At 44.3% G+C, this 26,159-nt stretch overlaps 3 protein-coding genes and 1 long non-coding RNA gene across 6 annotated transcripts; 3 read left to right on the top strand and 1 right to left on the bottom strand.

Annotated features, from left to right (window-relative positions):
- Window positions 1–2,344: 2,344 nt before the first annotated feature.
- Window positions 2,345–6,481, top strand: LOC109765733 (uncharacterized). Its single transcript, XM_040398144.2, has 2 exons — window positions 2,345–2,404; window positions 5,871–6,481. The coding sequence occupies exons 1-2, from the start codon at window positions 2,345–2,347 to the stop codon at window positions 6,327–6,329; spliced, it is 519 nt and encodes a 172-aa protein (XP_040254078.1). The 3' UTR covers window positions 6,330–6,481.
- Window positions 6,482–8,985: 2,504 nt separating this feature from the next.
- Window positions 8,986–10,675, top strand: LOC109765729 (protein ALTERED XYLOGLUCAN 9). The gene has a single exon (XM_020324506.4). It carries the CDS (start codon window positions 9,311–9,313, stop codon window positions 10,352–10,354), a length of 1,044 nt encoding a protein of 347 aa, XP_020180095.2. The 5' UTR covers window positions 8,986–9,310; the 3' UTR covers window positions 10,355–10,675.
- A 1,730-nt stretch (window positions 10,676–12,405) lies between these two features.
- On the bottom strand, window positions 12,406–16,422 carry LOC109765732 (uncharacterized). 3 transcript variants are annotated; one of them, XM_040404018.3, is made up of 5 exons: window positions 16,252–16,422; window positions 14,275–14,426; window positions 14,048–14,208; window positions 13,405–13,534; window positions 12,406–13,189 (listed from the first exon to the last, which is right to left on the bottom strand). In XM_040404018.3, exons 3-5 carry the CDS (start codon window positions 14,151–14,153, stop codon window positions 12,676–12,678), a joined length of 750 nt encoding a protein of 249 aa, XP_040259952.1. In that variant the 5' UTR covers window positions 14,154–14,208; window positions 14,275–14,426; window positions 16,252–16,422; the 3' UTR covers window positions 12,406–12,675. The 3 variants fall into 3 exon arrangements, with proteins under 3 accessions (XP_040259952.1, XP_040259950.1, XP_045090739.1); XM_040404016.3 differs by having other exon boundaries at window positions 14,307–14,426; XM_045234804.2 differs by lacking the exon at window positions 16,252–16,422 and having other exon boundaries at window positions 14,307–15,771.
- A 1,357-nt stretch (window positions 16,423–17,779) lies between these two features.
- On the top strand, window positions 17,780–20,154 carry LOC120976728 (uncharacterized). Its single transcript, XR_012181948.1, has 2 exons — window positions 17,780–18,090; window positions 19,199–20,154. It is a non-coding gene; the product is annotated as an uncharacterized lncRNA (long non-coding RNA).
- The last annotated feature ends 6,005 nt before the right edge of the window (window positions 20,155–26,159 follow it).

The following is a 26,159-nucleotide window of genomic DNA, read 5'->3' as shown; positions in this document are numbered from 1 at the left end:
ACATCATGGTACTGCAAGAGCTTTACGTACTCCAAAATAGTGGGGTCATAATTCTTGTGTGAGTGCAAGAATACCGGCATGTCATTAGTTTGCATGAGTTGGTGATTATGATTGTACTCAATGTCCACTGCCACGCATGTGTTATCCTCCTGCACCTTCACCCTCATTCTTGCATTGCAGCTTATCCTCTGCGATGTTTTGTTTCGCTGCCTGTCAGCCTCTGAAACAGAAGTTGTGTGTTTCCCTTGGAACACGCAAACAAAATACTTGTGATTGTCATTCCCTCCCGTCTTCCTGATTCCAAAACCAGCACATCTGTTATAAAATTCCCTTGCCTTCTCTACATCTTGGAATCGCATCTTTAGTCTTGGTATTAGATAATCCGGGAGATCTGGCATCTGCAGAAAAAGAAAAATAAGCCAAACGGCACGTTAAAATGCATTTTATGAACTTGTTATCCTGGAGGGAGCAGAAAATTTGCAGATAATACAAGATGCGTATATAAATATTTTGTTTCACTTACATGCGTGTATGATCGCAACTCCACCGGAGTCTGCTTCTGTCCCTCTAGGATGGGGCACGGCGAAGTAATCACAGCAGGATGCAGGAGTGTATCACGAGGAGGAAGGAGGGCTGAAGATGGCCTCTCTCTTGTTTGCGTCCTTTTTGCTTGAGGTGGTTGTGGAGGTATTGCGATCCTGGTCTTGGTTTGCTCTTTTGTTTTGTGAAGCAATCCATCTACCTTATGTCCCGTACAATTCTGACTTGTAGCAGCAGCAGCAAGATCCAACGGTGGTAGTGTACAGAGCACTCTCCTCCGTGTGTGTGTTCCTGTTGGATTTGTCCTGGGATCCGATTTTGTTGCTTCGCTTTGGCATTGATGAAGCACACCAGGATAACCTCCAGAGTTACACGCAGGACTTGAGCTAACCCCCTCCTCCATCGGCGTGCTTGGGAGTCTGCTGGTGGAAACACCAGGATAACCTCCAGAGTTACACGCAGGACTTGAGCTAACCCCCTCCTCCATCGGCGTGCTTGGGAGTCTGCTGGTGGAAACAAAGAATCCGCGGGGGATTTCTGGCATCACCCAATTAGGTGGAGGCACAAAGTTGTGCGGATAGGGCTGTGACCCAGCATCTTGGAAGTCTCCATGTGTTTTGGGTGTCATCCATTTTTAGTCTTGAGCAGGTTGGTAATGCTGCTGGTGCGTTTGAGGTGTGACCCATTGAGGGGGTGGTGCAACGCGTACAGGCTTGGGATTGTGTACTTGCTGCTGGGAACTTCTAAGCTTCTTCATGCGTCTCTCGTCTTGCTGACATAAAAGAAAAAATGTTTATTAGCACACAAGTTACATCTGCCTATACCTTTGTAACTGAACTCAGCATTATTCACAGCCTGAACTTCTCATATATAAAGTGGTGTTCATGTACATATTTTTCCCCTAGGACAGGCATCACACTATGCACTGAGCTGAGCATCTGCCAATACTTTTGTACCTGAACTAAGCACCCTTCACAGAATGAACCTCATATTCTGTTAATTCTACACTATTTGATTACTTATATGTACCTGAACGGAGCACTCTCCACAACCTGAACTTCTTGTTTTGCAAAGGGGAAATACTGTCTATAGTTAAAAGACCCGAACCTTCATGAGTTTGAGTGGTTGAACCACTAGTGCATACCAACCTGACCTTCATGTGATCACATGCATGTTCTATTTTCCTTTTAGTTTTTACACACAACCAGATACATACCAACCTGAACTCTAGCACAATTAATAGTTGAACTTCACATGGCTTTTCACATGTGAATGCAGGCAGATTTTCTACTGTTTGTAGCCTGGACTGAGGCTCACAAACTACCTGAACTTCACATGGCTGTAAGCAGGCAGATTTTAAAAAAGCTTTTGTAGCCTGGACTGAGGATCACAAACCACCTGAACTTCACATGGCTGTAAGAAAATAACGAAAAGAAGGAAGAAGTTCAACCATACCCTGGCTAGAAGTTCGGCCAACCTTTTTCCAGCAGCTGATAGGCCACCCTGAGAGCAATTTGTCGGAGAGCTAGGAGAGGAACCGCATGGCAATCCATGTCTTGCATAGGGCACAAAGTTCATCTGCACGAAGCAAGAAGGTCAGGCAAGGGAAGATTGAAGAAGAAGGCGACAAGTGGGAGGAAGTTCATGTACCGTTGCTGGATTTGAAGGCGCCGCCGATGTCGCCTCCGCCGCGGAGTTGCTCCGTTGGCCGCGCCGTTCGCCGTAGCTTCCGTCCGGGCCGTCATCTACTCTGCCAAGGCGCCGGGCGGTGAGGATGGAAGGAGGATGCGGCTTCCGGAAGTCCATGGCGGCTTCGCCGCGTCCAGGCGACACGGGCTCCCTCGCGCCGGTGGTCGGCCAGGAGGTGGGACGGAGGGGTGGCGGCGGATCCGGTCGACCAGGCTCTGGAGACGGAGGGAAGGCGGCGGATCCGGCCGGCCAGGAGCTGGAGACGGGGGGAGGCGGCGGATCCGACGAAGATCGGCGGCGAAGCACGGGGGGGGGGGGGGGGTCGGGGATCGAGGGGAGGAGCGGCGAGGAGGGGGGCTGGGGCGGCTCGGGATCGGGATCAGGTGGATCCTGTCAGGGCGGCCTCGGGATCCAGTGGATCCTGTCGGGCGGGCCGGCAGTTCGGGAAGTTTTGGTGGGTTCTGTCGGGCCCTTATAGAGGCTGCTGTGATCCAAATAACTATTCTACCACCAGTGGTAGTTACCATCACTTGAGTTTTGTATGTTATATGTAGTATCTATCAAATCGGAGAGTATGTACCCGTAGTATGTAGTATTTAAGAATGTTTAGGTACTATATATACTATTTTTTTGATAGTATATATCATATTTTGAGTATGCTCCTTTTTACGTACAAATACGTACGTATTTCACAAATATAATAAAAATCATGGGTCAACTTGCAATTTTTTCATGTAACTCACTTTGCACTATCTTATATATATTATATGAACATACTTAAAATGTTAAAGTAGAATATATACTACCACATGGTAGTATATGAGACATGTGGGGTAACTACCCCCAGGTGGTAGAATCTATTTTCAAAAATGTTCACCACACATCTAAAAGTGTAAATGCAGAGTATAAAATATTCCTCAACTTTTAGAAATGTTTGTAACATCTAAAAATAAATGTGTGTCACATTACAAAAATGTTGACACGTTTACAAAAATGTGCACGATATTTTTCTAAAATGTAAACAATTAAAAAATGTTTGTCTAATTATAAAATGTACGTTACATCTAGAAAAATGTTCACGTGTTTGAAACAAAATGTTTGTGACATATAAAAAAGATGTTTATCTAATGGAAAAAGTGTTCGCATAGTTTAAAAAGAATGTTTTGTATCATACAAAAAACATTTTAACGCATATTTGAAAAATGTTTAACAATTACTCAAAAAATGTCAAAAAAGTATTTGAAAAATATTAATGATGTATTTTGAATGTTAAACGCATATAAAAATTGTTTTATGTGCATATGAAAATTGCACCACACATATGTAAAAAACTAGACATCAAAACATATATTTAATAACAAATTGTAATCACTTAATTTAACATTGTTAAATATGTGTGAAAAATTATTCTTGATGTATACCAAAAATGTACAATTTGTATGAAAAAATATACATGTGTTAGAAAATAAGGAAGAAAAGAAGAAGAAGAAAACAAAGAAAACCAAAGAAGAATAAAGGAAACAAAAAAACCAAGAAAACAGAAGAAAACCTATGCAAAACAATGAAAAAACCCAGATTAAAACCAAGAAAGGAAAAAAGAAAAAGAGAAAAGCAAGAAAAACCCTGAAGAAACCAATGCAAAAACAGTGGAAAATAGTGAAATCACTAGTTAAGGGTTACCCATGGCAAAGGTCACTGCCGCCTTCTCCAATGCTAACAAGTGGCGCACTATATATGCGCCTCTTGTCGTAATCTGGGAGTTTCCTTTTTTACGTAGATCTATTTATTTACAACATTTTACCTCTTGAACCGTGTGTCCAAATACTCAACCGTTTGTCACCATTTGGTTTCTCATGTTAAGATCTTTAAAACTAAAATATCATGTTAATAGGTGACAAACTTTTTTTTATGGAAAACCGAGAAAAAAGGTAACTAGAAAAAACCTAAATAGGACAACCAAACAAAACCGAAAGAGAAACCCAGGGCTCGGAAGCACGGTTGCTTCATTCATTTTTTGGAAGCATGGGTTGTGATTTTCCCTTTTTTTCGGGGACTGTGCTTCTACCTTTTTGGAGGAAGCACAACTGCGTTTTTCCCTTTTCGAGAAGGACACTGTGCTTCTTGTGGAAGCACATGCTGTGCTTTTGCTTTTGTTTTGAGAAGCAGAACTGTGCTTCGCATAATTATTTTTTCCACCAAAACCTAGGTAAATGCCAAAGAAAATTGGAAAAGTTGAAAAAACAAAAACCACGTGTAGAAAATGAAAAATCATACTCTCGCGAGATGCACCCAGTGCAACAAGTGGCGACACTAGGGCATGCCACACGGAGCGCTGGGAGCGCTTCTACCCCTCAGGAGCTTCCCCTTGTGGAGGGCAACCGCTGATTAGTTTTTTTTGGCTGCCCGCTAATTAGTTGCTCTCAAATCAAATGCTACAACATTGGGCCCTAGTGACTTGTTACGAGCGATATATAGCCCTCACGGTAAAAACTAGGGTGCTCCTATCTCACTTTCTAGTGAGACCGAGGAAGCTATGCCTGAGGCGCGAGATGGGCCGGCCTGGCACGCGGGAGCCACAACTCTGTTTATTTTGTTTTGGTTTTTTGCTTTCTTTTTTAAAACTTTTATTTATAGTTTCACATATTCTAAATAAATATATTACAGAAACACTTTACGTAAAAAATTGAAAAAATGTTAACCAAGCATTTGAAAAATGATAAATGTGTATAGGGAAATTGTTTCTTATGTATACAAATAAAACACAATGTGTAAGAAAAAGATGATCATGTATTTTAAAAATAATAAGAAAGCATTTGAAAAAATGTTGATATTGTATTTGAAAAATGATAAATGTGTATAGAAAAAATGTTGATCATGTATTCCAAAATATAATCTTGTATTTAAATATAACAGTCAAGCATTTGAAAACGTTAAATATGTATATAAAAAATGTTGACCATATATTAAATTTTTAATCTTGTTTTCGAATCTTTTAATAAAGCATTATAAAAATGTTAAAAATGTGTACAGAAAAAATGTTGACCATGTACTATAAAATATCAATCTTGTATCAGAAAAGGTTAGAAAATATATTTGACATATATACCAAAAATGTACAATGAGTACAGAAGAAAGTAGACATAAGTTTCAAAAAATGTTGATCATTAATTTTAAAAATGTTTAACATGTATATAAAACATTCTGATGTATTGGAAAAACAGAAGAAAACTAGTGAAAAACAAAAGAAAACCAAATTTACAACAACAAAAAAGGAAAACCGTTGAAAAAAGGAACCGAAGTAAATACAAAAAGCAAAACTATAAAAGAATAATAAAATCGGACCAGTGCCATTGTACAGAAAAAAAAACATAGGACGAGCGTTTATGTGCCGGCCCATACCTGCTAGCCGATCAGTGGTTCTTTGTCGCTGGCCCTCCATGGGTCAAGGTCCATCGCTAGCTGAGAAAGGCTACGGCCCAAGTCTCCAAGTCCGCAGCCATCGCCCGCCACGTCACCGATCCGCAACTCTCATCTCAGAAAACATCCGCTCTCCCTTCCTAATCCAACGCTGCGCAACCACCATCCCACGGATCGATCTCCTCCCTGTGTTTCTCCCAGCCACGTCACCGATCCTCGCCTAGCTCCCTCCACGAATCAGACGCTCGGAACCCAGCATCCCACGGATCCGTCCCAAAGCCCCTCTCCGGTATAAAAGAACCACCACCGTTCAACCTCCACCGCATCAGACATCCAATCCCCTCCAATCCCCTCCAATCCCACCTTCGGAACAGCAGCCAGCAAGCGTCGCCAGCCATGTCGGGCCGCGGCAAGGGAGGCAAGGGCCTGGGAAGGTGCTGCGCGACAACATCCAGGGGATCACGAAGCCGGCGATCCGGCGGCTGGCGCGGCGGGGCGGCGTGAAGCGCATCTCCGGGCTCATCTACGAGGAGACCCGCGGCGTGCTCAAGATCTTCCTCGAGAACGTCATCCGCGACGCCGTCACCTACACGGAGCACGCCCGCCGCAAGACCGTCACCGCCATGGACGTCGTCTACGCGCTCAAGCGCCAGGGCCGCACCCTCTACGGCTTCGGCGGCTGAGCGCGGTTCGTGCCTCGCGTGGGATTTAGATGTGGTTAGGCGGGTCGTCGTTCTGTGGTGTGCTTGTCCTGTGTGTGCGTGTGCAGCTGCGTGCTGGTGCTTGTAATGAGTTCCAGATTCTAATATGGGTGTTCATCTCGCATTGGATTGAATCATGTGTTCTGCTCTGACCACTGGCGATGTCTGTCCCTGCACGCTTCTAACATTAGGCCGTTTGTTTATACTGTCTAGTATGTTGAATGCGGAGTTTATAACCGTTGATGAACCACTGTTCGTTAGATTAGAGCCCTCCTACGGCGGTTTGTTTGACGAATCCAGAGTTCAGAACTGTCGATGAATCACTGTCGCGAGCTGAATGCTGAACTCAGTAGAACAGGGGTGATTGTTGGCAAGAATAGTTCACACGACACGACTGTATCAAACCTTAGGGCTCCTTTGATTCATCATAGGAATTTTTATGAAATTTTGGCATACGTTGATTGTTTGATTCATAGGATTGAGTCCTATAGAAATTTTTTCCAAAGACTTCTTTTAACTTTTTCTCATAGGATCTTGAAGCATACACTCAAATCTTTCAGAAAAATTACTTTGTTTTTCTATGATGCAATCAAACACCTAAAATTTCTGAAAAAAATACTTTGTTTTTCTATGATGCAATCAAACACCCAAAATGATGTATATATCTTCATTTTCTATGAAAATGATGTATAATTGAGACAACTGTAACATTTTAATTCTGTCCTTTTTGGCATAGTACACACGCTGATGCTAAGGCATATGCATATACATTCATCTGTATGATGCCTGCAGACACTCTATCCCTATAAACACCTTTGAAAAATTGAGCTGACATAAACCCTGAAATAAATTTAAAAAATACGAGCACTAATGTCTAAATATAAGACTTGAACTCCGACGGATAATGTCCTCCTAACCACAGATAGGTTTACCTATTTCCTTCTCATCCTATGAATGAAAAGAGGTCTTTAGAGCATCTACAGCCCTAACCACAGATAGGTTTACATATTTCCTTCTCATCCTATGAATGAAAAGAGGTCCTTAGAGCATCTACAACCGAGAGCCCTAAACCTGTCAAACGTCCGGGCGGTTGACCCGGTAACAAATAAATATATGATCTAGACGTACGCCTCAAACGCCTGGGTTGACCGACACCCCTCATATCCAGCCCAAATCTGGGGCAGATATGGAGCACCTGGGCGCGTCCGCCGTGTCGTCCCCGAGCCCACATATATTCCTCCCCATCCGCTCGTCGGACCAAACCCTACCCACTTCACTTCACTCCACTTCCTCCACTCCCCTCCGCCACCTAAGCTCCCGTACGGCGATCTTCGGCCTTCTCCAGTATGGCGAACAGCGGATCCGAGTCCTACACCTTCATATTCGTCGACCCCGAGCTCATCCCACGCGGCTTGTGCTCCGTCGCTCCTGGGAGGGGGCCCGTGCGAGGCAGCACTTGGACTCCTTCCATTAGGAATCCATTGCATCCGTCCAAATGACGCATGGGTCCGGTGCTAGGTGCGCCATCACTGCCTTCCCAGAGGCATTGCAGCTCGTCTGGTGTCCGAACGCGATGACGGACGCGCAACCCCTCTGTTGGTGCGCGGGGCTATGAACGCACCATGGACACCGTCCCTGTAAACATGGCACAACGTGCCCGCCGTGCGAGGCAGCGGGCGCGGGAGGTAGCAGCATCCCTCGCGGCAGTGGACGTCGGCAAGGTGGAGTCGCATTCTCCGACGCCCCGTATGATGCGCCAGTCCAGGCGTCGCAACCGCGTCGTGGTGGATGTCGCCGGCACATCTCAGGACGGATCCATCATAGACCCGACGTCTACCGGCACCGTCCGGGTTCCGGGCTCTGACGAGAAAGAGTAGGGCATGGGAGACGGCGGCTCCCTGTGTTCCGTGAGCCGGCTCGTGTCCATGTCATACTCTACCTTGCTGGCGAGCGGACCAACACTCTAGTGCAGCCGGCCGCTAGACATGGATACGGCAAAGCCGGACGAGCTCCGCTTAAAGATTGGTTTATGTTACGTGTTTTTTTCAAGAGTACGTCAATGACGTATCATATTTTATATGTTGCATGTAATAATATGGATTTTAGGTTTATAATTTAAGATATCCGGTTATAGAATCAAATATTTAAAGCATGACCTTGCGCGTCGGGAAGGTTTGAAGATCAGATTTGCCAAAATCCGGTTGTAGATGCTCTTAACCTTCATGATGGTTACGACACGATCTAACATCTGGCGAGACATTAATTCGTTGCGTTGCTTAGCTTCGCCACTTGAGGTTGACATCGCGGTCGTGGGCTTCTGGTATCACTCCTAATCAAGCGTGGGCGAAAATGATAGGTGGATCGGGGTACGATCTGCTTGTAAACGAAGAGAGTGGAACCACAAGGCTGGAGTACCACCCGGAGAAGATTATCATCGAAAACATGTGATGCTCCTGGTTAACATACATCGAAGAGTACCATCAAATGCTCTTATATTTCTTTGCGGAGGGAGTATATTTGACTTGCTGTTTGCGTCAGTGATTAACGACACGAAGCACACTGGAAAATAACATTCTTTATTTTTTTCATAACCGACACACAGAAAAAGAAAAGAAAAAAAGAAAGCCCGAGCAGGGCAGCGCTTTCTTTTCTTCTGGACCGGATCCACGCCGGCGCGACGCACCTCACCGCCTCAGAAAGCGCCGGAGCCACCCGCCTGCCGCTCCGCTGTTCCCATCCCGCCGACCTCCCCCCTCCCCTTCCTCCTTCCCACCTCGCACCCAACCCCAACCCCACCACCGCGCCACCAACCCACACCACGCGGCGACCCTACTTCTCGCGCCGATCGCTCGCTCGCTCGCCCAACCTCCTGCCGCCCCGCTCCTCGGCCCAGATCTGGTGGACCTCGGCGTCGGCCTCGCTCGTGCACTCGGTCCTGCGGGGAGGGCCGGCCAGGCCGGTCCATGGTTTCCGCCGCGGCGCAGGTGGGCGTGCTGGCGGCGTGCGTGGTGCTCTTCGTCCCCATGGGGCTCGCCGGCTGGCACCTCAGCCGCAACAAGGTGCTCTTCTTCTCCGGCGCGCTCTTCGTCTCCCTGGCCGTCGGGGTCCACCTCTCCCCGTACCTCCCCTCGCTGCCCCACCTCCTCGTCTCCTCTTTCCACCCCATCCGCCCCGCGGCCCCGTCCTCCTCCTCCTCCGCCTCCTGCATCTCCGTCCTGCACCGCGTGTCGTGGGCGGACGCCGAGCCCCACGGCGGGGGCCGCGCCTGGTCGTGGCCGCCCTCGCTCGCCGCCACCTGCGGCTTCGCGCGGCTGACGCGGGACGACGCCTCGACCCTGCTCAACGGCTCCTGGGTCATGGTGGCGGGCGACTCGCAGGCGCGCCTGCTCGTGCTCGCGCTGCTGCGCCTCCTGCTCGACCCGGCTGCCGCAGCGGCCGCGGAGCCGGAGCTGTTCCGCCGCCACAGCGACTACCACGCTGCCGTGCCGGCGCGGGGCATCTCCGTGGATTTCATATGGGCGCCCTTCGAGAGCAACCTCACGCGTCTGCTCCGCGAGGATCTCCGCCTGGCGCCGCGCACCCCCGACGTGCTCGTGCTCGGATCCGGCCTCTGGCACATGCTCCATGTCACGGAAGCCTCGCAATACGGCGACGCATTGGCGTCCATTGCTGATGCGGCCAACTCTCTCCGCTCGCCGCTCCCAGTGCCACCTCCACACATGTTCTGGCTCGGCCTGCCGCGGCTTGTCAACCCTATGCTCAACACTGATGCCAAGAAAGAGCATATGAACGACACAATGCTGCAAGCCTATGACCGTGAGGTTGATGAGAGGTGTATCTTGCGCCGTGATGGTGGCCCATTCCGGCTGCTCGATGTGGGAAAGCTCACCCGGGGATGTGAGCAGCAATGCACAGCTGACGGGATGCATTACAACGGCGTGGTCTATGATGCTGTCATGCATATCATGCTCAATGCATTAGTGATTGAGTCGCAACAAAGGATCTGACTAGTCGTAGGGGTTCTTGAAGCAGGTGTGCTCCCAACCCCTCTTCTTTTGGTTCGTTACAGTACATGGGTAATTAGAATGTGTTGTGAGATAGGAAGGTTCTTTTGATTGCTTCGGCATTTTGGTTACGTGCCAGAAATCGCCATCAGATTGCTCAACCTTAGAGTGTAATATAGGGACATCTTAGAACCACACAGTTTTTGGCTGAATGGTAAACGGAGATGATGTATTGTATACTTTTTCTCGGGTAATAACTAAGATGGTGATTCTGACATGTAGGGGAAAACAGATTGAGCAATACTAAGACATATTTAACTTTCTTTTTTGGGCAGTTGGAGGTTTTATTATTGGTCATTAACTTGTGCATGGATGCTCCATAAGTCATGTGATGTTATGTTGATGCTTTCAGCACTCAAATCAAAGGTTATAATCACATAGTTATCCAATGTGATAAACCTGAGATGTATCTGTAAATGTCAGGCTGATGCTAAGATGACTTTAAATTCTATTACACCGTTTTTTCTTGTACTTACCACCAGTAGTTGAGGTACTTCTAACATTGGAATGATTTTGAAGTTATAATCCTATGCTGATGCTAAGATGACTGTAAATTGTATTACACCGTCTTCTCTTGTACTTATCACCAGTAGTTGAGGCACTTCTAACATTGGAATATTTGGAATGATTTTGAAGCTATAATTCTATGACTGTGCTGCATGCTGACTGCATAGCATGAGGTTACACATTAGCAGAATGCAGTGACTATTTTGGAAAGTAGGTTACATTAATTATCACGAGAAAAAGGATGATCACATTATTCTTATTTTCTCCTAGAAAAAGGAAATATATCGCTCTTTCTGCCCACGAAGAAACACAGTAGTTGTTTGCTTTGTGTAGTCTTTGGTCTTCCATACTTCCTGGAACTGCTTGAAATTCGCTGTTAAAACGTACAATCTATAAGAATTTGTATGATCTATACACACCTCCTCTGATCTGGCCTGTTTATTAATTGGCATTTTCGGTTTCAATTTGCGAACTGCAAATTTGTTTCAGTGGAACTGCCGAGTAGCTAATGGTTCATTATCTTTCAGTTTTGGCAAATTCTCTTCTATACATAAAGTTCATGGTGTGTGAGATCTCTACTATCATGGTTAGCCTGGGCATATTCTCTCTTCTTCATTAGATGTGCTCGTTCCTTGTTGTATATTCCTGTTAGCAACATTCTGAAACTAACTAACTAGATGGTCAATCGTTGTAAAGGTAATCCATCTGTGCCTGAAGGTATCAGTTGGCCTATGTAGCATGTAGCCGACGGTTCAGCCGTCGTTTTGCTGCCCATATGTCGTTTCATGCATCTCTGTAGTACAGTTTGAGTTGATGAAATTATCTTGCAGTTATGCTAAATATTGGAACATCATGCAGTTCATTTATTCGCTTTGTTAAAAGGAAACTAGAAAGTAGCAAAGGTATACCCTATTCACAGAACCTCATCTCTTCTACTTGAAGTTTCCTTGTTTTCCTAGTTCATCACTGAAGTGTTCACTTCCTATATCATGTCTTGTTACTAAAAGACTATGATGAACAAATGATTCTGAGTGTATCGTGTTCTTGTGCGAATGTGTCATTTCATTTCTCCCTAGTCCTCACCTTGTTAAGTGCTAACCAAGCCTTGGCAAGTCCTGCTAAGATATGGACTCCAAGAAGAAACCGGGGTCTTCTGAACCTCTGATGGCAAGGTCAGCAGTACAGGGCTGACGCATTCGCTGATCCCAAGAAGAGAAGCATCATGATCCTGTTAGCTAGCCCCATCTACGCTCTGGATTTTAGGTCCCTATGGATGCACGTTGATGCTCCGAAGTTCAAGGTATACTCTATACTCTAGTACTTGAATCTGATGTGAGCTATGCCCCATGGTTAAAGAACTACGAGTTTCGATCATGCCTGACACGGTTGCCAGATGGATTCGTGTGCAGTTTCCGGTTCTTTTATGCAACCACTGGCTGAACTGAGTATATGGTCTGGTTCCTAGGGGCACAGATTAAGCCTTGAGCTTCCAGAATGCTCTGTCAGAAAAGATGATCATCACTGAAGAAACTTGTGCAATGTCTAGGAATCACATCAACAGAGAGGCCACGCCCAGTTATGATTCAAATGGGAATTACCTTTCCGCTCATATCCCATCCAACCCTAACAACATGGTAAATCTTTTTCGGAAGACAACACAGTAAATGTTTAACAGTACATGACAATCTTGCGGCTGCTCCTGAACCAAGGAGCCGACCATTGACGATAACCATTCTACCTACGTTGCCACTTGATTACTAGTCATCGAACCAGGGCAGGAAGCTGTCGATCTCGTCGAAACCGTCAATCCAAGGCATGTCGTCCGGCTCCATGGACGCCAGGGGAATCACAGTCATGGGGGCGCAGACCATGTCATTCTCTGGCAGAGGCGCAGGCGCCACGGCCGGCTTCCTCTCAATCGGCACCGTCTCACCGACCTCTTCTTTCGCCGCGTTCCAGCCGCCGGCCGCCAGCGGTGGCTGCGCTTGCACGAGCGGCAGTGAGCCGGCCAGGATCCAGGCGTCCACGAAGCCGCCGGCATAGCATGACGATCCTGTCGTGGAGCTCCCCTCGCCGTGGACGACCAGCGCGAGCTCCTCCGGCTTGGTGGCGTCCGACGTCGTGCTGGAGGAGGGGCGGTGGACGCTGCGCCTGCGGCGCGCGGCCGCCGCGCTGCTCGCCCAGTGGAACCTCTTCGAGATGGTGCCGTTCCAGTAGTTCTTGACGGCGAGGTCCGTTCTCCCGGGGAGCTGGGCGGCGATGACGGACCAGCTGTTCGATCCAATGACAAGCAAAGCAGTGCCAGATTGGTTAAAGAAGCACAATAGCAAGAAGCCAAGAAGCATCACGCAAGCAATGTTCAGCTAATTTGAACATCTGGAAAAGGGGTGATGGACATTGGTGTGACCGTTGGTTGGGCAGAGGCAGCAGAAGCTGAGATGCGTGCAGGCAATGGCAGCAGGACATGCTTATTTTTCGGGACTTACCAGCTTCCCCTCTTGCTGTACATCTCACAGATGATGCTCTCCTCTGCCTGCGTGAAGTTGCCGTGCTTCAGTCCCGGCCGGAGGTAGTTCAGCCACCGCGCTCGGCAACCCCGGCCGCAACGCTGAAGCCCTGCGAATCCATGAGCAACATCCTCAGAAATCATGCTGTAGCCACAGTGGTGAGTGACAATCAGAGTATGGATGAGCATGGTAGTTGTTTCTGTGCAGGACGCTACTGGTTTTATGATGGAAAGGGGCCAAAGAACAACACTAGGATATCTGTCCGAACTCTCCACAGAAAAACAAGTACAAAATCGATAAGAAACGTGCCAAAGTAGTTCTAAGATAACTGAGAAAATTCTGATGTAAGAAAAAACTGAGAAAATTAGAAAAGAAACCAAAGTAAGCATTTTCTGCGACTATGAAAAACTGACTAGACCTTATAAGTTGGGCCAATCTTTCTTCTAAATTAACAAGCGCAACTTTTTAGACAGACCATATGCAAGCCAAACAAACAACCGCGTCACATTTAGTAGCTTTCTTTTCATTTTGAATGAAGGCATATATCGGAGTTAATGGAGGTAAACTTAGTACCAATATGAACAGTTGAATGAAGACGATGGGCAAAAGCGATAAAACTAACCTAGGGTTTCAGCCAATGCCTGCCAACTACGGCCAATGCCATACTTCTCAACGTGTTTTTTCAACAAGTCATCCTCTTCCCTGGACCACTTCCCCTTCTTCATCATCCCTTCTTTCTTTCAGTTTGCAGAGGTTCTTGCTTGTCTCCAAGAGGGGGGCAGACTGCAGATGAGAGACCCAATGCCTTAGCTTACAAATACTGGAGTAGCTGCTTGTGGTGAGAAATACCTAATGCGTGATGGACGTCATTTTTTTTTTACTTTACTGCATTGTAATAATATCTCTCTTCCTCCTATCGTTTTTGTTGGCTTGTCCTATGTTTAAACCAACGATTCCTTTGTTCACAGAGAATGGAAAGGAGATGAAGTGACAGACGATTCCTGCACATGAAACGACAGTATAGGTGAAAAGCTACAAAGAGAAGTGGAGAGAAGCACATCAATATTACATTTGGTGTAAAGAAGAATCTGCCTGTTGTTTGATGAGTAATCACTATAGCGTATCGATAGCCAACTGCTAATTGCCACTACCTCCGTTCTGGTTATTAGTCCCATTATATTTGGGTCAAACTTTGACCTTTAATTTAACTATCAAAAAAATAAGTTATATACCATAAAAATAGGATCATTGAAAACCTCTTACAAATATGAATCCAATAATATAACTTCCATGACATACAACTAATATTTTGTTAGTCACATCTACAGGCAAAATTTGGCACATAATATGAAAGGAACCAATAAACCCAAATGAAGGTAGTAGATGATTATGAAACGACACCGACAATGTGTTTAATTTTTCTCTTCTTCCAATTTTGGTTTACCCTCTCTGGTATGCTTTACATGATCCTGTTTGTTTCTGTTTATGTCTATCAGATGGTTTTCCTAATCTACTATATCACTAAGCTCCCCAGGGGTAAAATGCCTCACAATCAATTGAGGTGTCCAATTGAAATTGGGTCACCCAATTTTGACCAAGTCAACAATTTCTTAAAGCTCTAATTCAATTCTTGTATACTATACACTATGCTTCTTATTTTTTAAGTCCTCACAGTTTATTGAGGTCTTCAGTTTAAAACTTGATCATCCGATTTTGACCGGATCAATAATTTTCTCAAGGAGCTCTCCCATTTAATTATTTTAATTCACCATATTCCCTAATTTTGAAGCTCTTTTATTCGATTGAGATATTCAATTTTGAATTTGGTTTACGATTTTGATCGGGCCAACGAATTTTCAAATCAATCAACACCAACTGCTAGAAAAACATATCAATCCCGTGCACCCTCTTACCACCTAGAAAAAATAAGCGCCACCATGTGAAGATACTAAGCATCAATATAGTACATGTAGCCATCACACAGAAATTTACCCACAAAAATATGAGTTGATTAGCGCATAACACATCATCACACCATGAAAGGCCCACCAAATAAACACAATATAAATAAACATAAAACACGCTCCATCATCTCCCCCATCCGCCAAGCTAAATATTCCATCAGGTCCAAAATACAAGGGGTATTAGTTCTTTGGAAAGTCAAATTTATTTAACTTTGACCAAGTTTAGAGCCAAAAATATCGACAACCACAATATTAAGCCAAAATATTATGGAAATTCATTTCATGATGAATCTAATAACACCAATTTGATATTATGAATTTTGATATATTTCTTCATAAATTTGATCAAACTTAAAGAGGTTGGACTTTTCAAAAAAGTAATACACATTATATTTTAAAACAAAATAAGTTTTTTTAAATCTCAACAACACCAAAGGCGCAGCAAAACACGCCCAACCCTTCTAGTTTTAAAGAATAGCCCAACCAAATATGTATCTTGCATCAGCAGCTGCTCTAAGAGCATCTCTATCCCATCTCCTAAACTTAACTCCAAAAGCAACTTATCGGGAGCCTCCCTATAAAAAATTCCTGGGCATTAAGAGGCTCCCAACTAGCCCATCTCCCAATCTTAACTTCTATTTCTTTTTTGCAAGGCTCCGACCATCATACGACCAAAATATGATATGGCATCGTAGATTGGTGTGATCAGACGAATGCGATGAAAAAGCTTTTCTCTTTGATCGAAATCTAAAGTTGCAAAAAGCATAAGGGGAAGGTCCCATTACAGAATTGCAATTTTTTAATCCACACCGGCTTTTGCTTTAAACAACCCAATTCAAAACTGGAAAGAAAGTTGTTAAACCTTTTGTCGAACACCTTGTGTGCGTTGCCGGGGCGAGATCCCCAACAGACTCAATGGTGGTGGTGGTGGTGGAGGTGAGGAGTGTTGCGGCCCTATTCCCGGCCTCGCCGACACTCGAGGCGGTGACTCGGGCCAAAGGCGCCAAGAGCCTCGGGGATGTGTACTTCGGCGCGGTTGGGGGGGGGGGGGGGGCTGCGGCGTGGTGGGGGGAGGGAAGCTTCGGAGGCCGCGGTGGCCGGGAACTGTGGGGGGCCTTTTCTAATTTTTTTTGTAAAGTCATTATACCACAATACTCTCCCACTTTCCAAAAATAACAAGACAATATACATAACGCTGTGTTTCCGGCCTCGAACCCTTCTCCACACGGTTCCATCAAACAAAATGTGGTGTCCAACGATAGAGAGTGGAAGGAGAAGTAATATCACCTTTTCTCGCAACCATGGTATTTTGCGACGACCTTCACCAGCAAAAAATCGCATTGGTACATCCCTAAAATTCAACCAATTGTGGGATGTTTTCCCCCATGTCGAATCACGTTAAACCACAGAGTACAATGATAGAAAATAACATTAATTGTGTGACAGTCCCTACCGCCCGGTTGCTGCCAAGTGTTAAAGTGAAGTGGCACTATCAGGTTAACGTGTCCGGCGAAAATATTCCGGACAATTTGACCCAACAGTAAAATGCAGGGGAATTGGTTTGCCACAATTCAAACCGTCAAAATTATACTGTTTCCCCTCTATGCAATGGCTAGGGTTTGTTCCTATGTGCCGACTTCCCTTCGACCATGGTTTCCCCCATTGATACATATCCTCCCGTTAGCATCCTAGGCACCGTACGCACGGTGGCTAGGACTAGATGGCGACTGTAACATCCCCAACATCACACTACAATAATCCCTTATGCTAAGTGCCAAGTCATCTTGATTTACAAAGCTTAATCATGTTGGGATAATATCTCAACTCAAGTCCCTTCTCTGAATTCTGTTCAAATTCAAAGTAAAATTTGAAGTTGCACAAAACTTGCTAGAAAAATGTTCATCATTTATCCAAAATTCCATAACATTTAATTGTTAAGGAAAACAACATCACCATTGAGCTAAGATGGACAGTAGCAATTATTTCATTTCAACTTCAGCATTTTTGAATGTCATTTTAATGTGAAAAATGCAAATGGATTCCTCTGGCCTCCAAACTTCTTGTGGCACTGCCTAAAAATGCAAACTATTTAATAGGCTAAGTCCCACATTTTTCTTAGCTCTTTTAGTTACCTTATATAATCTTTTTCTATCTCTGTTATTTAAACAAAAGGTTTTATAAAAAAGGAAAAGAGAAAGAGCACAGGCCATTATGCACTGGGCCAAGTGCACAGTGCCTGGCCCGAGCTAGCCCAGCCCACCCCCCTGCTTCTTTTTCTCCCTCCTCCACCTGTCGGGTTGGACCGCAACAGGGCACCGTCCCCGCCGGACCACGTCGCCGGCCGCGCCGCGGGGTAGGATAAGGATGCCACTGCAGCCCTCGGCCTCATCGTCGCCCCAGATGCGCCTCACCCACTCCCCCTCGCTCTCCATCGCATCTCCCCTCTTCCTTCCCCTTCTGCCGACACATGTCGTCGCCGTTCTTCTCGCACCGCCACGGCGACCGTTGACCCCGAGCCTCACCGCCGTGTCCGAGAGCTCCGCTACGGTCGCCCACGTCGACTACGCCGAGCCGTTCGAGCTGAGGAGCCCCAGCGCCGGCGCCAGCGTCGTCTTCCTCCTCGAATCCCCGCCGCCGTTCGACGACAAATCTGGCGCCAGCAAGCCTCCTCGAGCCCGCTGCCCTCCCCTACCGGACCACAGTGAGCTCCCGCTCCTCCTCGTCCCTTTGGATTCGATCCCCGTGCCCCCTAGCCTCTCCCCCGCCGTAGCAGTAGCTCGCCGCCGCCGTCCGCATCACCGCCGCGGCCACCGCTGCTCACGCTCGCGTCCGAGCACAACGACGTGCTCCTGGGTCTCCCAGGAGTCCAACGCGACCGCCTGCGCCTCCGCTCGTGCCCCCTGTCGCCGTTCCCGCTGAACCCGTGATCCAGCCGCCGCCCTCGCCGCTCGCCGCCGTCGCTGCAGGCGCGCTCCGGCCAAGCCACCACCGCAGTCGGATGCGCGCGAGCCCCGCGGTGCCGTAGGTTCAAACCGTGGCCGAAACAGGCCCCTGAGGCCGTTTTCCGGCCGGTTCCGGCACGTCGGTGCCGGCGCACAACCACCCGCCGACGTGGCTGACCTGGGGCCAACCCCAGGGTCGCTGCCAGCGGGCCCCGCGGGCCCTAGTTGACCGGGTTGACCCAGTCAACTGCTGACTGGCAGCCCAGTACCACTGATATGCAGGCCACACCGCATAATTAAGCTAATTAAAATGATTTTTATATTAAAAGTAATTAGTAATCTAATCTGTCACAGACATGTGGGGCCCAACTGTTAATTAACCTCTTTTTAGTTAGTTTAAACTTCTGTTAGTCCACTGTCTATGACAGGTGGGACCCACTGGTCAGTTTGCCCAGTCAGCGGGTCTGTAGACCTGATGATATCATGCTGACGTCATTTTTCCATTTCTGTTAATTTAAATAATTTCTGGGAATGCTAAAATCTTTGAAAAATCGTAGAAAAATAATCATAGCTCGGATGAAAATGTTTTCTACATGAAAGTTGCTCAGAACGACGAGACGAATCCGAATATGCGGTCCATTTACCTATCAGATGCCTCTAACTATATGAACATGGAACATTCCCCCTCCGCTCATTTGTCTGACACAGGTCCGAAACCGGGAATACCTTCCTGGTTGAATTCCCCCTTCACCTGTATCGTGCAGCACTATGTTAGAACACTCCTAGCGTTGCGTATTGCCATGTTATGCTTTGTGATGCCTTGTTTGCTCTGTATTTACTGTTTCTTCCCCCTCTTCTCTACGATAGACCCTGAGACTGATGCTGCCCCTGTGATCGACTACGTCGACGACGACACTTCTTCCTTTTCAGAAAAGCTTCCAGGCAAGCCCCCCCCTTTGATCATCCCGATATCGCCCATTCCATTCTCTCATGCTTGCATTAGATTTTGCTACTGTAATTGTTTGCTCCTATTCTGATGCATAGCCTGCTTTTGTATCTGCTGTTGTACCTTACCTGTTTACCTGTTTATCTTTTGTATCTGCTTTTGTATCTCCAACGTATCTATAATTTTTGATTGTTCCATGTTATTATATTATCTGTTTTTGATGTTTAATGGGATTTATTATACACTTTTATATTATTTTTGGGACTAACCTACTAACCAAAGGCCCAGTGCAAATTGCTGTTTTTTTGCCTATTTCAGTGTTTCGCAGAAAAGGAATATCAAACGGAATCCAAACGGAATGAAACCTTCGGGAGAGTGATTTTTGGAACAAACGTGATCCAGGAGACTTGGAGTGTACGTCAAGGAAGCAACGAGGCGGCCACGAGGCAGGGAGGCGCGTCCCCACCCTCGTGGGCCCCTCGTGGCTCCCCTGACCGACTTCTTTCGCCTATATATACTCATATACCCCGAAAACATCCAGGGGCACCACGAAACCCTATTTCCACCGCCGCAACCTTCTGTACCCGTGAAATCCCATCTTGAGGCCTTTTCCGGCGCTCCGCCGGAGGGGGAATCGATCACGGAGGGCTTCTACATCAACACCATAGCCTCTCCGATGATGTGTGAATAGTTTACCACAGACCTTCGGGTCCATAGTTATTAGTTAGATGGCTTCTTCTCTCTCTTAGGATCTCAATACAAAGTTCTCCTCGATCTTCTTGGAGATCTATTCGATGTAATTCTTTTTGCGGTGTGTTTGTCGAGATCCGATGAATTGTGGGTTTATGATGAAGATTATCTATGAACAATATTTGAATCTCCTCTGAATTCTTTTATGTATGATTTGATATCTTTGCAAGTCTCTTCGAATTATCAGTTTGGTTTGGCCTACTAGATTGATCTTTCTTGCAATGGGAGAAGTGCTTAGATTTGGGTTCAATCTCGCGGTGTCCTTTCCCAGTGATAGTAGGGGCAGCAAGGCACGCATTGTATTGTTGCCATCGAGGATAAAAAGATGGGGTTTATATCATATTGCTTGAGTTTATCCTGTACATCATGTCATCTTGCCTAATGCGTTACTCTGTTCTTATGAACTTAATACTCTAGATGCATGCTGGATAGCGGTCGATGTGTGGAGTAATAATAGTACATGCAGAATCGTTTCGGTCTACTTGTCACGGACGTGATGCCTATATACATGATCATGCTTAGATATTCTCATAACTATGCACTTTTCTATCAATTGCTCGACAGTAATTCGTTCACCCACCGCAAATTATGCTATCTTGAGAGAAGCCACTAGTGAAACCTATGGTCCCCGGGTCTATTTTTCATCATATAAGTTTCCAATCTATTTTACTTTGCAATCTTTACTTTCAATCTATATCATAAAAATACCAAAAATATTTATCTTATTATCTCTATCAGATCTCACTTTTGCAAGTGGCCGTGAAGGGATTGACAACCCCTTTATCGCGTTGGTTGCAAGGTTCTTATTTGTTTGTGTAGGTACGAGGCGACTTGCGTGTAGTCTCCTACTGGATTGATACCTTGGTTCTTAAAAACTGAGGGAAATACTTACGCTACTTTGCTTCATCACCCTTTCCTCTTCAAGGGAAAACCAACGCAGTGCTCAAGAGGTAGCAAGAAGGATTTCTGGCGCCGTTGCCGGGGTGATTTACGGACAAGTCAAGACATACCAAGTACCCATCACAAACTCTTATCCCTCGCATTGCATTATTTGCCATTTGCCTCTTGTTTTCCTCTCCCCCACTTCACCTTTGCCTTTTCTTTGCCTTCTTCCCGTATGTATCTTTGTTTGTGTTTCCTTGTGCCTTCTATTTGCTTGCATCTTTGCTTGCTAAAAATCTATTGATATGGATCCACTTAAATTGTTCTACTTGTATCATCTTCGATCCTTATGCGCTCGTGCTGAAACCCCAACTAGCCTAGTTGATGGGAAATCTTTAGATGAGCATGCTCATTTTGTGCGTCACCGTTTGTCTGAAAAAGGAAGACTCTTATGGGATCAAATAAATAAATTGCTGTGTTATGCTTGGAATCTTTGTGAAATTTATGATTTTTACTTGTTGCTCTAAGAACCCTAAAAACACCTTCCCTACCTATGTGAATTTAATGATAATAAAATCTTATCTTCTTATGCAAAGGGTGTTTATAGTTACTATGATATCGAACAAATTGAAGAATTTGTTTCTTTTAAGGGTGCTTATGAAGTTGCTTCTTTGATTCAAAAGTATGATATTACTCTCCACGAATCTAAATTTTTTGACATACTTAAATATTGCTATGAAAACTATGCTCATAATGTCTATGTCAAAGAATTTATTGAGAGAATGACCGTTGCTTTGGAAGAAAATAATGATATGCATGAATCTATAGATAATGATGATTCCGATGATTTGATTGAAATTTCCCTTGATGAACATGATGCTTGCTATTCTTGTGGCCATGATGCCAATATTTTTGAAGACGAATTTGCTATAGTTCCTTATGTTAAACATGAGATCGTTGCTATTGCGCCCATACTTGATAGTTCCTTCGATAGAAAGCATGATTGCAATGATGTTGTTATAAATTCTATTAATGTCAATTATGCTAATAATATGCAAAACCCTAAGCTTGGTGATGCTAGTTTTGCTAGGTCCACTACTTGTTGCAATGATCATGATTGGGGTGATTCTTCTTACAATCTTGAAATTTTATTTAAGCCCCATGATGAATCTGAGATTGATAATAGTGTTTGCAATAATATTGAAAGTGGGTTTGGAAGAGTGTCAACTTTAGATCCCACATATTTGGAGAATGTTCAATCTTATGGTATTTTTGATAAAGGTGGGTTTGGAGAGGCATGACTTTAGTTAATGATAATCCCACTATTTTGGAAGAGTGTCAACTTCGCATGCATGTGGAACGTGTTGAAAATATGTTATGTGATAGCTATATTATTGAATTTGCTTATGATCCTACATGTAATTACTATGAGAGAGGAAAATATGGTTGTAGAAATATTCATGTTAGTAAATTACCTCTCTTCATGTTGAGATTGCTATCGTCTCTTTCTTCTTCCTTGCATATGCTAGTTTTTGCTTGCCTTGATAATTTGTTTGCCTATAAGATGCCTATGCATAGGAAGTATGTTAGACTTAGATGTGTTTATCACATGTTTTATGATGCTCTCTTTGTATTTCAATTATTATCATCATTGTGAGCATCAATAAAAATTATGCCTAGCTTAGGGCGTTAAACGACAACGCTTGTTGGGAGGCAACCCAATTTTATTTTTATTCCTTGCTTTTTGTTCCTGTTTAGTAATAAATAATTCATCTAGCCTCTGGTTAGATTTGGTTTTATGTCTTAATTAGTGTTTGTGCCAAGTTAAACCTATAGGATCTTCTTGGATAACAATTATTTGATATTGCTGAAAAAGTCAGAAACTTTCTGCTCACGAAAATAATTGTTAAAAACCACCAGAATGTGATAAAATACTGATTCCAATTGCAGTAGATCAATAAACAAATTATTTAGGTCTTCGTATTTTGGTAGAATTTTTGGAGTTCCAGAAGTATACGTTTGATACAGATTACTACAGACTGTTCTGTTTTTGACAGATTCTGTTTTTCGTGTGTTGTTTGCTTATTTTGATGAATCTATGGCTAGTATCGGGGGGTATGAACCATAGAGAAGTTGGAATACAGTAGGTTTAACACCAATATAAATAAAGAATGAGTTCATCACAGTACCTTAAAGTGGTGGTTTGTTTTATTTCGCTAACGGAGCTCATGAGATTTTCTGTTGAGTTTTGTGTTGTGAAGTTTTCAAGTTTTGGGTAAAAGTTTGATGGATTATGGAATAAGGAGTGGCAAGAGCCTAAGCTTGGGGATTCCCAAGGCACCCCAAGGTAAATTTCAAGGACAACCAAAATCCTAAGCTTGGGATGCCCCAGAAGGCATCCCCTCTTTCGTCTTCGTCCATCGGTAACTTTACTTGATGCTATATTTTTATTCACCACATGATATGTGTTTTGCTTGGAGCGTCTTGTATGATTTGAGTCTTTGCCTTTTAGATTAACACAATCATCCTTGCTGTACACACCTTTTGGGAGAGACACACATGAATCGGAATTTATTAGAATACTCTATGTGCTTCACTTATATCTTTTGAGCTAGATAATTTTGCTCTAGTGCTTCACTTATATCTTTTAGAGCACGGTGGTGGTTTTATTTTATAGAAATTATTGATCTCTCATGCTTCACTTATATTATTTTGAGATTCCTTTAGAACAACATGGTAATTTGCTTTGGCTATAAAATTAGTCCTAATATGATAGGCATCCAAGATTGGTATAATAAAAACTTTCATAAAAAGTGCATTGAATACTATGAGAAGTTTGATACTTGATGATTGTTTTCAGATATGAAGATGGTGATATTAAAGTTGTGCTAGTTGAGTAATTGTGAAATTGAGAAATACTTGTGTTGAAGTTTGCATGTCCCGTAGCATGCACATATGGTAACCGTTGTGTAACAAATTTGAAGCATGAGGTGTTCTTTGATTGTCATCCTTATGAGTGGCGGTCGGGGACGAGCGATGGTCTTTTACTACCAATCTATCCCCCTAGGAGCATGCACGTAGTGCTTGGTTTTTGATGACTTGTAGATTTTTGCAATAAGTATGTGAGTTCTTTATGACTAATGTGGAGTCCATGGATTATACGCACTCTCACCCTTCCATCATTACTAGCCTCTTCGGTACCGTGCATTGCCCTTTATCACCCAAACTTCGCCGGTGCATCCAAACCCCATGATATGATACGCTCTATCAAACATAAACCTCCTTATATCTTCCTCAAAACAGCCACCATACCTACCTATTATGGCATTTCCATAGCCATTCCGAGATATATTGCCATGCAACTTTCCACCGTTTCATTTACTATGGCACGCTTCATCATTGTCATATTGCCTTGCATGATCATGTAGTTGACATCGTATATGTGGCAAAGCCACCATGCATAATTTATCATACATGTCACTCTTGATTCATTGCCCTTCCCGGTACACCGCTGGAGGCATTCATATAGAGTCATATTTTGTTCTAGTATCGAGTTGTAATCATTGAGTTGTAAATAAATAGAAGTGTGATGATCATCATTAATAGAGCATTGTCCAAAAAAAAGAAGAGAAGGGCCAAATAAAAAAAAGAAAGGCCCAAAAAAGAGAGAAAAGAAATAAAAAGGGACAATGCTACTATCCTTTTTCCACACTTGTGCTTCAAAGTAGCACCATGATCTTTATGATAGAGAGTCTCTTGTTCTTTCATATACTAGTGGGAATTTTTCATGATAGAACTTGGCTTGTATATTCCAACAATGGGCTTCCTCAAATGCCCTAGGTCTTCGTGAGCAAGCAAGTTGGATGCACACCCACTTAGTTTCTTTTGTTGAGCTTTCATACATTTATAGCTCTAGTGCATCCGTTGCATGGCAATCCCTACTCCTTGCATTGACATCAATTGATGGGCATCTCCCTAGCTCGTTGATTAGCCGCGTCAATGTGAGACTTCCTCCTTTTTTGTCTTCTCCACATAACCCCCATCATTATATTCTATTCCACCCATAGTGCTATATCCATGGCTCACGCTCATGTATTGCGTGAAAGTTGAAAAAGTTTGAGATGAATAAAGTATGAAACAATTGATTGGCTTGTCATTGGGGTTGTGCACGATGAGAGCATTCTTGTGTGACGAAAATGGAGCATGACCAAACTATGTGATTTTGTAGGGATAAGCTTTCTTTGGCCATGTTATTTTGAGAAGACATAATTGCTTAGTTAGTATGCTTGAAGTATTATTATTTTTATGTCAATATTAAACTTTTATCTAGAATATTTCGGATCTGAACATTCATGCCACAATAAAGAGAATTACTTAGAAAATTATGTTAGGTAGCATTCCACATCAAAAATTCTGTTTTTATCATTTACCTACTCGAGGACGAGGAGGAATTAAGCTTGGGATGCTTGATACGTCTCCAACGTATCTATAATTTTTGATTGTTCCATGCTATTATATTATCTGTTTTGGATGTTTAATGGGATTTATTATACACTTTTATATTATTTTTGGGACTAACCTACTAACCAAAGGCCCCGTGCAAATTGATATTTTTGCCAATTTCAGTGTTTCAAAGAAAAGGAATATCAAACAGAATGAAACCTTCGGGAGAGTGATTTTTGGAACAAACGTGATCCAGGAGACTTGGAGTGGACGTCAAGGAAGCAACAAGGCGGTCACGAGGTAGGGAGACGCGCCCCCACCCTCGTGGGCCCCTCGTGGCTCCCCTGACCGACTTCTTTCTCCTATATATACTCATATACCCCGAAAACATCCAGGGGCACCACGAAACCCTATTTCCACCACCGCAACCTTCTGTACCCGTGAGATCCCATCTTGGGGCCTTTTTCGGCGCTCTGCCGGAGGGGGAATTGATCACGGAGGGCTTCTACATCAACACCATAGCCTCTCCGATGATGTGTGAGTAGTTTACCATAGACCTTCGGGTCCATAGTTATTAGCTAGATGGCTTCTTCTCTCTCTTTGGATCTCAATACAAAGTTCTCCTCGATCTTCTTGGAGATCTATTCGATGTAATTCTTTTTGCGGTGTGTTTGTCGAGATCCGATGAATTCTGGGTTTATGATGAAGATTATCTATGAACAATATTTGAATCTCCTCTGAATTCTTTTATGTATGATTTGATATCTTTGCAAGTCTCTTCGAATTATCAGTTTGGTTTGGCCTACT

The sequence above is a fragment of the Aegilops tauschii genome, chromosome 1 (genome assembly GCF_002575655.3).
Source record: "Aegilops tauschii subsp. strangulata cultivar AL8/78 chromosome 1, Aet v6.0, whole genome shotgun sequence".
Taxonomy (NCBI): domain Eukaryota; kingdom Viridiplantae; phylum Streptophyta; class Magnoliopsida; order Poales; family Poaceae; genus Aegilops; species Aegilops tauschii.
The sequence above is the reverse complement of the archived record's forward strand: the minus strand, read 5'-3'. Positions and strand labels throughout refer to the sequence as shown.